We start from the raw sequence: 11,983 nt of genomic DNA, 5'->3' as shown, positions 1-11,983 counted from the left end.
ATGCATGTGTGCATATTTGTGTATGCATGTGTGTAAATATGCGTGTGTGTGTGTATTTGGGAACATAAATTTGTATGCATGTTTGTGTATGCATGTGTGTAAATGTGTGTGAGAGTCACTGTGACAGTGTACTGTATATGAGTGTGGATTTCCTAAATTAGTATTTCAACCATTCCTAATGTTGATATTTTCTCCATGCATTACCGTACTCCACAATTTCACAACAACCCCAGCCATATCACATGTAGTTACCTTGCCATAAGAAAGATAACTGACACAAAGTTTGTGATCACCGACGAAAATAGTTTACAAGACGAAAAGAAAGCCTGTAAGTAACAAACAAAATATATGTGCGTCTTACCATTGCTCAATGCAACAGTCTATTTTGAACATGTAGTGAGTGTAAAATTAGCTCTACTTCCTGCCCTTTCATTTGACGTTGATACAGGCGTGTGTACATTAATTGTTAATGCTGCCAAAGAAATATTCGTCTAACATTATTAAACCCAATATCCTGTATTTCGGTGCACCACAAGAGTGCTCAAGTTGCAGTGAATGCTGTAATTATAAGATATCTAATATGTCGCCGCTAAACTCAGTCACCCGTAGCTTCCTAGCCCAAGTCGCCCCGCTTCTGTCAATTATAGGTGAAAGGTGGAATGTCAGGCGTTGTGTGACGTCTGATTAGTGGGAGGGGTCTCACCTCGTCCAACGCCCTTGCCTCACCACCATTTTGGAAAGGTCTTGGAAACTGCCGGTCAAAACTTTGACTCCTTCTCGAGTCTTCAACACTTTTCGTGACGAGAGTGCGGAGATTTGGAGGCATAAATGGCGGCACTGGTAAGTTATATTGTCTTATCTATTTTGATATCAAAAAGGTGTATTTTGTAGATTGTTTTTAGATTATGGGTCTGCGTTGGGTCCGTGTATTTAGCGAAATACACGAAATGCACGAAACATACCACTGAAATACACCTGAAGATGCGAAATCTACCACAAATACGGTATGATTTGATGAGTTAACATCACAGGTTGCTATATTTCGGCACAATATAGTATATTTCTGGCCCTGGCGACATAAAACGCCACAGAATTCTTGACGATGCCGGCCCGCCGCATAATTAGATTCCGCCGGGATAGCCAAGTATTTTCTGTCCAATTTCTTGTCGCCAGAGCCATATATACATTGTTCTATGCAACATTACAGCTCCCTGTGATGTTAACTCATCAAATCATTCTGTATTTCGGTAGATTTCACCACCCTTTGTGTGAATAACTCAGATACCGCTAAAAACAAAGTATTTTCTGTCTTTTTTTGTCGTCAGGGCCATAAATACATGATCTTATGCCGACGTAAAGCAATCTGTGATGTTAAGTCATCACATTATAGTATATTTTGGTAGATTTCACCCACCTTTATGTGTGTTTTGTGTATTTCGTGCATTTGGTGTATTTTGGTAGATACACGGACCGGTCTGCGTTTATACTATGCCGTCACTTCGGGCAAAAATTGCGTAGAAGGGAAATCATAGCTTTATAATGGGCCTCATGGTTTAATCATCGTTAAGTGAAAATACCAATCATAAAGGTTTCTCTAATTAATGCTAGTGGTATTTACACCTCGTTTTAAACAGACAACGTATAAGCAACATTACATAGAAAAACACTATTGTTAAATCAGAATGGGATACATTGTCTTTATAGACATATTTTGTTTACTCAGATTTTTCTGAAGAATATGATATTTCATGAGAGGGTCATTTATTCTCTAACGTTTAAGGGGTAACAATTTTGATTATTCAAAGATTGTTTATAAAGTGTTATGTTGATAAGTGTTAACCATATTTATCATAATCTTTCACCCAATGTTTACATGGTATGCGTGTGTGTGCAGCGACCCGGACATAATCGCCCACAGTATCCTATTACTCCATACAATAACACGCAATCATATTTTGAATAAAAAATCAATATACACCACTCTCTATAGACAATAACAGACAAAAAGCGCCATGATTATTGGGATTCGGTATCAGCATTGATGAATGATTAAAAGACAAATGCAACATGTAAATGGCACAAAGCTCTTGGGTCGTGCCCTTTGGCACTTCCCTTGTAAAACCTGTTCTTCCCCAATCCTATCTCATTGTGTCATCGGTCGACGATTATTGACACATTCTTGTCATTCCAGGGTCAATCTGCAACCAAAATAGAGTTTTTTAAAAGTTATAAAAATCATTCCTCTCTTCTATATTATCAGAAAGCTTTGTTTTTGTGAAAGTGCTTAACAAGATGTATAGATGTGTGTGCAAATCTTCTGCTCTGGTAAGTCAGAAGTTTTTGTTTGTGGTGCCTACTCGCCCCGACTACCTGCCCTCAGGGTGAACAATCCGGCCCGGCCTTTTGTCAATTGTGCGGTGGAGAAATGCATTAGCATATTCAGGATTTCTCGCAAGGCGGGCTTTAAACAGTGGATGCCATACATTCCTTAAGACATTTTCAAGACATCCCCATATGTGTTATTATAAACTTGTGTCTTCAAATTCTGTGTACCTCTCAAGATAGAAACGCCTGTAGCAGTATGTTGTTGTGATTGTGCACACATAAGAGGTTAACCTCTTAAGCCGTTGCTGTATATTGTCCCTTTAAACCATGATTTAGTTCGCAGGTGTCCAGAATGGAGGCTATTTGAAAACAATGTCTCTATTGTTTGGTTGGGGTTGGGTATTATAGAAATATAAAAAAGACATACCATAGAGTCTTGAATAGTGAACACTGAACACTGTCCAATGCGACAATTGTTCATTTGTAAACACATGTGCAATCTTCGTCTGACGGACAATTTAATTCAATGTCGTGCGTATGTGATTGTTTGGCGATGAGGACTTGTGATTATTTATATAGTAAAAATTCCAAATAGATTCAACAAAATTCATAACATGCGTCTAAAAGTTAGAGGAGGCATTCGGGCCAAGCAACCATCCGGGACCGTGGTCTATTTCTGTCCGCCATTTTGTTACGCCATGTTGTTGATGTCTCAAGGTCAAAGGAAAACTTTGCGTCGTGCCAGTAAAAACAACATGGTGGATGTCAGAGTTTTGTAAGCACATTGAAAAGTTTTTATTTTCTTTTATACAAATCTCAGCTTTGAAATGAGTTAGGGAGGGGAATGTAATAACATAGTACAATATAGATGGTATCTTTTGTACATCTTGAATGACACAGATTCTAGCATTCAAGATATTCAGAAATCAGGGCAGGGTGCAAAGTTTGAAGGAACTGCAGCAGCCCAGTTTTCAAGTACGATGGTAGTACAAGGTTTAAATATAGAACTTGGCGCGTCCCAAAACACACATGGCTCAACACTGCATGTCAAAACAAAACACAGCAGCTTGAAGTCCTATCTTAATGTGAAGAAGTAGTCTGGGATTACATTTAACGACACTGTCATACATAACGCGGCAAATGCATATGGAAGATAAAGACCTCTCATCTAGGTGCATCTTTCTATTTCAAAAACAACGCTCAAAATTTGTCCTTGACATAGAAATTGGATACTTAGGTATTTCAAAAATCTCAGTTGTAAACTTTAGGCCCGCACCAAACAATAAGACTCTGTTAGCAAACTTTTCCCTGACATGCGACATGTCACGGGGTGCTAACTCGGGTAAGAACATTTGAATATCAAAAGCTTTTTTTATTTTCCTTTTCCTAAATGAGGATAAACAGATTGACATTCCAATCATTCTCTGAGACACAACTTGCAAGAATCTTTCAATTCACCTGTTACCTTCTTCTAAGATCATGGATTCTTTCGATGCGAAAACAAGGTAGGAAGCACACGTTTATGAAAGACTGCGATAAAAAAGACCACTGTACTTTGTTGGAGTCAAACGGGACCTGTGAAGTATAGTTTGATTAGTACCGGAAGACGAGTGACTCATGATCATGTCCGGCTCGCCCCCCTCCCCACCGAGCTTTGTGTCATCACTGTATGTAGGCTAGGTGACCACAACTGGACGGGACTTAATTCCATACATTCCCCAATGATTGTTAATAACTACGGGAAACATTGCTCAGTGGGAGGTAACAATTCAAGCTAGACTAACCCCCTTAGAAGACTAAGTGGATAGTCATCGAGAGATGCCCTAGAAGGTAGACCAGTCGGGATGGTTGCCATCACAATGATTGGTACAATGTAGTTGCTAACAGTACTGACCAATACTAGGACGGCAGCAAATAATTTTTTTCTCTGTGTACAAAGATGTATGTGCCACAAATTTCTTGTTTTTATATGATTGGAAGTCAAAGTGTGCGCAGAAACACCGACCGATCTTTCAATGGATTACACCAGATTAATGAATTATATACAGCATAAATTATCATAAATTATCAAAAATTTCTATTTGATTATCATGATTTAATCATATAATATTTTTTCAGTCCTTATTCCATGGCCGCCGCTGATTCCGATGAGGAGACAATCCTGCAATTCACTTCTTCAGTATACCTCCGAATAAGGAATTCAAAAACATCCCTCATCGATCTCAACGACATCTCTGCAGGCCAAAGACCTCCATCTAGTGCTTCATCAGTCTGTGGGTCCATCCGTTCCACTCGATACGATACTATCGCAGAGAATCCTACCGACGAACAACAACCGCAGCTTCCATCCGACGAAGTCTTCAAGTCCACCGAAGAAGAGGTCCAAACGTATCCGTTCAGTGACTCAGGAGTAAGCTCACTCGAAGAAGTGTTTGTTAGAGACTCCGAAGACAAAACCGAGGATACAGAGACAGAAGTAGAGAAAGATCCAAACCAGGTAGAGAAAAAGAAATTGTTGCTTGAAGACATAAGAGTTCTTGGGCATCTGACAAGAGAAGATTCATCGTCAGAGAGTACCTTGTCCATAGACGAAAGCAACGCCGAAGAGGAGGACACTCCTGTTCAAAGCACCGAGGAATCAGCTACAGAAGAAAATATTAAAGAATCAGATCCTGCAAAATTGAATCCAGAGCCTACTGTTCCAAATCCTTCACAGGAAAGTAGTACAGCTCCACCCAAGGAAGAAATCGTCCAAGAACCTGCCAGTAACAGCAATTTTGCTAGAGGAGAGGAGGGAGAGCTAGAGGAAGGGATGAGTACTAAGCAAGCAATACAGACACACGACGCACGTAAGTCAGTTCTGGAAGACATTCGCAAAATCGGTGAGAAGCGATCACCGGAGAGCGCAGACGACCAGCTAGACAGCAAAAGAAGCAAGCCCTCTTATACTTCGTCCGAGTCAGACGATAGCTTAGGAAAGCCACCTGCGTATACACAGCGTGCAGCTGTAACACCAGCCGAGGAGGTACAGTCCTCTCTGCCGCCAGGTGGAGCAAACCCTCCCGTTAGAGAACCGAAAACAGGCTCCCAGATCCCACAGAGTGTCCTCGCGGGTGGTAAACCGAAAGGCGAGCCTAAGAAACCTCGGGGCGTCCAAGAAGGAAACGTCAGGAAGAAGGCAAGCTTCTTTCGCAAGAAGGGACAGGACGACGAAGAGCTAAGCAAACAACCGTCACCGCCACCGAAGATAAGGACGTCAGGACCCGGCGTCATGGATAGAATCAAGACCTTCTTCGGTAAAGAGAAGACAAGTTATGACCTCCAGCAGGCACAGACCGACGTTGGTATCAGGTATGGTACGTCCCAAACCTTACCAGACCAACCAAAGGAGCGTAAGTCTCTTTTGGAGCTAGAAGAGGAAGCTCCAAAACTAAGGAAAGCAGAGGTAGAAGTTGTAGAAGACGAAGAGAAAAGCCTGCCGACTCCTACAGTGGTGAGGTCTCAGCGCCCAAGGGAACCTAGTACACCACCAAGAAACGGTGTTGATAGCAAAGTTTCAATGAAGGCTGCAGCGCCTGAAGTTAAAGCAGCACCAGTTCCAGAAGTCAATGCCTCTACTGCCGGCCCCAGCGCAGAACTACCGACAAAGGATGCAAAACTCGAGAGGAAGACATCAACATCGACAGACAACACATCTGCAAGCAGTCTTGATCTTCCCAAGAAGAAGAAGCTGAAAAAGAAAGAAAGGAAGAGTTCTACTTTTTCTAAGAGTAGCGTGTCCTCCCTCAGCAGCGTGGATGACAGAAAGGGAGGGCCGATGGATATGGATGCTGAAGATTCCAATCTTCCGCCGAGCAGAGTAGTCGGATCGAAAGGATCCTCGTTGAAGAGAGAGTCCAGTCCAGAGGTAAAAAGCACCCCTCCACTCGAGGTACAGAAACCTCCTTCTCCTGTCGTGAAAACGGCTCCTCCGATCGAGATGAAGAAAACTCCTCCCCTGGAGGTAAAAGCACCTCCTCCGGCGGAAGTACAGCACGCTCCCCCTCCAGTCCAGAAGGTGTCTCCTCCAGTCGTAAAAGCGGCTCCTGCAGTTGAAGTTCAGAGGCCGTCTTCTCCGATCAAAAGAGCGACTCCCCCTCCTGAGGTAAAGAGGCCGTCGTCTCCGGTGAAGAAAACGTCTCCTGTTAACGAGGTAAGAGCACCTTCTCCAGCAAAAAGCGCTTCGCCTATAGAAAAAGAACGCACACCTTCCCCGGCAAAAAGTGCTTCGCCTGTAGAAAAACCACGCACACCTTCTCCAGCAAAAAATGCTTCGCCTGTAGTAGACGCCCCAGCTGAAAGTGCTTTGCCTGCAGAAAAAGTACCCACACCTACTCCAGCAAAAAATGCTTCGCCTGTAGAAAAACCACGCACACCTTCTCCAGCAAAAAGTGCTTCGCCTGTAGAAGAAGCCCCAGCTGAAAGTGCTTTGCCTGCAGAAAAAGTACCCACACCTACTCCAGCAAAAAGTGCTTCGCCTGTAGAAAAGCCACGCACACCTTCTCCAGCAAAAAGTGCTTCGCCTGTAGAAGAAGCCCCAGCTGAAAGTGCTTTGCCTGCAGAAAAAGTACCTACACCTACTCCAGCAAAAAGTGCTTCGCCTGTAGAAAAGCCACGCACACCTTCTCCAGCAAAAAATGCTGCGCCTGTAGTAGAAGCCCCAGCTGAAAGTGCTTTGCCTGTAGAAAAAGTACCCACACCTACTCCAGCAAAAAGTGCTTCGCCTGTAGAAGAAGTCCCAGCTGAAAGTGCTTTGCCTGCAGAAAAAGTACGCACACCTTCTCCAACTAAGAGTGCTACACCTGTTGAGAAAGCACGCACACCCTCCCCACCTAAGAGTGTATCACCCCCGATGTTATCAAGCAGTCCTCCCCCCGTACAGAAACCCGTCGTCAGGACCGCCCAACCGAAGAAGACCCTCGATCCATCACCGCGCGTGCGCGAGACGGTCTCCCCGATGTATGTCGTCGAACCAGCCGAACCTGTGAAGACCACGCCTCCTCCTGTTCTACCTCAGGCTAAACAGGTGACCCAGGTCGAGACGCAAAGTCCCGCCCCGCCTGTCAACAACAGCGTGTCCCTGCATACAGCACGAAGCCCGGTGGAAATTGAAGGGGCTCGAAATTCTGTTCTCAGCAATATCAAGCAACTTCGTGAAGAGTCGTCATCGTCATCGGACAGCGAGAAAGCGGCCGCCCCGACAACTAAAACCCCCATGGAGTCTCCGACCTTCCCAGTCGAAGCACCGCCTACCGTTGTCGAAGAGGTACACTCGGCACCACCGCCCACTATGGAGGCACCTAATGACAAATCAATTGTCGAAAAGATAAAAGACAAAGCTGATGACATCTTTACTAAAAAGTCCACCCTTAAGGGAAAAACGATCGAGGGTAGGGAGATTGATGATGTTGATCAGTTGAAGGAGATACTTAAGAAGAAGAAGGGAGCGAAGATAATAATTGTGACTGATGATGAGCTGACGAGTTCGAGTTCCAGTGACGAGGAGCCGGAGAAACCACCACCACCCATGCCGGAGAAAGTGGCGCTAGCCCCGGCAGACACTGCCTATTCCACCCCTCCTTCTTCTTCAAAGCTCCTCAATGGAGAACCAGGTAAGTTTCAAACTTCTTGACACTGATTGTTTTGTGTATAGCCTACCTGTTTAATCATATACTTGTGAATGCCCCCCCCCCCCCCCCCACGAACAACGACTTCAGGAGCAAAAGATTGGCATAGAGGTCAATGAACGTACTAGTAACCCTTGTAAACACCTTAGTCTACACTTTGTGGCAAGTTTATAACGTATCACGAGTAAAGACCACGTATTTTAAGATTTAAAGGCCTTACTTTGAAAGGAATTTGTCAGGAACTATACATCCCTACTTGGCAAGCCGACAACAGTGATAACAGCTGCCATATGACTCAACACGTTCGCAATTATATAATATGTTTACAGACACGCTTTGTGACGAAACAGTCGCGAAAAATGCCTGAGATTTAACCATTAGCACAATGACTTGAATGATTTTTATCTCACATGTGTATCGTACTAGTCGACACAGCTAAAGACAACATAACCTGCAGCAATCCGTTTTGTTTGGCAAATTTAACCCGACGACTGTTGACAGATGACCTGGAAAAGGTCAGAAGAAACTTCTTTATAAAGTGTGTTTCTCGAGCTGTAAGGTAACACTGTAAACGTTCTAGATCGGTACAGTAACGTACTAGGGTTACCCTATTCAAGGACATGAGTAAGGGTACATGTTAGCGAAGAAAAACATTTACGTTTGGTAAAATTCTTAGGCGACCACACCTAAAAATTGTAGGTTCGACAAACTGCGAGGATATAATTACACGTAATTGGGCAAACAAATCTTCAAAACTAGTGGGTGTGAACTAAAAGGTGACACCTAAAATATTTTTTTTTGGTTCATGAAAACATTTTAGGTCGCAGTTTTACTTGAAAAATATCGTATTGAAGCATATTTGTTCACGTTTAATGGCAGATGGTGTTCACACCTTGCAATGGCACTCATGGAATGGGAGAAGCAGCAAACCCCGGGCTTATTTATTGCTACTACCACCAGAGTCACTCTTGCGTTACTGTTTACCGACACAAGTGGCATTCTAAGGGATTGTTGACCTTACCTGGTTATTTATCTTTCTTTGAGTCGGCGTGCTTGAGAAGACACGCATGCATTTCTTACATGACCTTACTGTTTACATTTAAAGCAGGGGAACTACTATAGAAGATGTAAATGAAGTATTCTCAAATCCACCATCTTTAAACTATATGCGAGATCGGAATAACTGATAACACAAACGAAACACCCGACCTATGATACCTGGTACCGAAAATACCTTTTAGTCACGATAAACCGGCATCTAGAGCATTCAAAAGCTACCAGTAGGTATTTGAAGGAAGTGATTCTCCCCCTCAAGCGGAATTGTGACATACCATATAGTTATTCATTCGAGGTGGACACTAGTTCAAAAAGAAGGCACATTTATGCCACAGGTTACGCAGAAAGTACCACACACATCATCGCAATGTGAGTTTTAATGTGAAAAAAGCATCAGTTTTAAGTTAAAGTTAACTGCTTGTTGGTTGCGATCTCTTTTCATTCACATCGTAACAAGCCAAACAGACAACTATTTCCAGTATGTAAACACACTTGTTATAGGTGACATATATATTTAATTACTTCACCTTTCTGTTAACACCAGAGGTCCATTGTAATAGGGAACGTCACGTGATCTAGGAAATAAGCAATTATTCCAGACCTCTTGTTCACAAATTGCTTGTTTAGGATTAAGAAAGCTGTACTGGAAAAAATGTTCAGACAACAACAGGTCTAGACAAAAAAAGCAGACAAATCCTTCACTCGGAGACATGTGGTTGATTTAGATTTATGCCCCCCTCCCACGGTCTTTTCCTCCTTAACAACTGCCGTAGACAACATTATGTTGCTGTTTTTCTAGCATCTGTTTAATGCTAAGTAAAGTCAATAATAGTGTCGATAGGTCACTTTTACTGTCCAAAATTATTACACACTAATTATATGGTGACTCATGAAAATACGTAGATAATGAAATATATTCTACCAGCCAATACGGGTGCAGATATCAGGTAGCAAACAACATACGAATATATTTTTCATGCACAGCAACTTAACCTCGATATTGTTCGATTTTGAACCATAAAAGGAACGAGTGAATTAGACATAAGTAAAAAGAATGTTATGTTTTGTAATACATGACCTTCTTTGGTAAAGCCTACATCTCCTTGTATATATCCGTGTCCATTGTTGTCGCTAATACATGTGATTTACTGTGAGTTAGGTTCAATTGATGCAGAGATGTGTAATTTGGCCTGAGGTTTATACCTGTAATCTACCCCTCTACCTTAGAAACTTCCGGAAAGGTGATCGTTTCCGGGTCAGGCCTGGGACATGTTCCGGTTCACCGCACGGCTAGATTCGCTGTCACCGCCGAAAATGTGGACGAGCTACCAATGGAAATCATCGTCACGGGTGAGTTAGGATCAACGATAATATCCTCAGTCCTCTTTTCAATGAAAAAGGGTTATCCCTGTAACTCCTGCAACGTCACAGTTGAGCTCCTGGTTCTAAACAGTTGCTAACTACCAGTTCAAATCATAGGACAGGACGTCTCGGTTGGGACTGCACTCGTATTTCGGAAGGGACGTAAAATGGGGGCCCCGTGTTCGAGATGCCTCGAGCACGTTAAAGGCTAGCAACCCCTCCCTGTAAAAATATCCCCTGCTACTGAAACAGCAAGTAAATTTGATGACCTACGTGCCACTAGGCACTGCAATGTGAATAACAAAACTCTCTCCAATAAAGACGCATCGTCTGATATTGTGACGTCGGGGTTTTCTAAGGCCACACCCTTCACCGTATGCAAATGAGGCATCTATAACAATGATGCCACACCTTGAATAAAGGAGTGTCCCCGATATGAATAATTAATACATCACAAACTGCAATTTGACACAAGTCATGTAAAAAAAACTAGTACACATTCTCAAAGCACGGAATAGAATATACCAACAAGATGCCTGCTGACTTCTATAACCACAGTATAGATAAGAGGTTAGTTGAGTTTTTGAAGAAGATGAACTCTACGAGTTTTCTGCGTCCTGCAGGACCGAGGAAAGACCGCCTACCGTGCCGCTACAACGACGCCAACGGCAGCATTCAGGTGGAGTATGTGCCTGAAGAAGTCGGTAAGTCAAAGTCATATTATTGTTGTTCACTAGTATTTTGGCTTGCTACAACGCTGAATTCAAAATATCATGACAAAACATATTGTAAAGATAATACTTTTTGGAACATCTCATTTTTCTTATATACTGGAGTGCTAGAAGCCAAACAATTGTATACGGGATGGGCACGCCCAAATGTATGTGTCAGTGAGAGGGAGGGGGGCTGTAAACTAGGATTGGAAAATATTAATATTTGTGGCAAACAGTGGTGCTATGACCATGGTATTCTGTGATGTCAAGTTTCTATTTGGTTGCCAGGTATGCTCAGTTATGTTCAGTTTGAAATATTGCCCAATGACATTGTGTTTTAGTATGTATATACAGTGTAGTAGATAATGTTTACATGTATGTCAATGTAGCTTATAATCAGACTCAGATCAAAGAGCACGATCTTGCATCTACTTCGGTTAATACAATACATATTATGGACTCTTGTATGGGGGAACATTTTATTACAGACATTTTGTGGTTATTAGAAACCATATTAAAACATACGTTTGACAAGATGTGATTCCAAGACTAGTAATAACTAGAGTTCCACGACCTCATACCTTCGCCAAATGATTTTAACCTTTATGACTGATGTATTAGGAGTGTTTCTCATCAATTATAAATCATACCAGTTGATTGTCTTAAAATCTAACATGTCCAAAGTATGAGCTTAACAAATTATGAGCTCAACAAAGAAGGTTATGCTAATATTTTTCATCAATTATGCAAATGAGGCCCTTATTAGCATAATTTGATTCAACGATGTTTACATTCACATAACGTCCCGATGCCAAAAAAAGTATTGAATGTATGAAATTGCCGTCATTTGCCAGTGTGGAA

The 11,983-nt window shown here is 42.3% G+C and overlaps 1 protein-coding gene across 4 annotated transcripts in view; it reads left to right on the top strand.

Annotated features, from left to right (window-relative positions):
• Window positions 1–694: 694 nt before the first annotated feature.
• LOC136423234 (filamin-A-like) overlaps window positions 695–11,983 on the top strand; it is a 34,285-nt gene continuing 22,996 nt past the window's right edge. For 2 of the 4 annotated variants that reach the window (XM_066411337.1, XM_066411336.1), the window contains exons 1-4: window positions 709–840; window positions 4,444–7,976; window positions 10,275–10,397; window positions 11,033–11,113. In XM_066411337.1, the coding sequence (XP_066267434.1) occupies window positions 4,454–7,976; window positions 10,275–10,397; window positions 11,033–11,113 (3,727 nt within the window). In that variant the 5' untranslated portion in view covers window positions 709–840; window positions 4,444–4,453. Of the gene's footprint in view, window positions 841–4,443; window positions 7,977–10,274; window positions 10,398–11,032; window positions 11,114–11,983 lie in introns of all 4 variants that reach the window. The other 2 variants (XM_066411338.1, XM_066411339.1) reach the window with 2 other exon arrangements.

The sequence above is a fragment of the Branchiostoma lanceolatum genome, chromosome 17 (assembly GCF_035083965.1).
Source record: "Branchiostoma lanceolatum isolate klBraLanc5 chromosome 17, klBraLanc5.hap2, whole genome shotgun sequence".
NCBI classification, from domain to species: Eukaryota; Metazoa; Chordata; class Leptocardii; order Amphioxiformes; family Branchiostomatidae; genus Branchiostoma; species Branchiostoma lanceolatum.
Note: the sequence above shows the minus strand (reverse complement) of the source record. Positions and strands in the feature narration are given on the sequence as shown.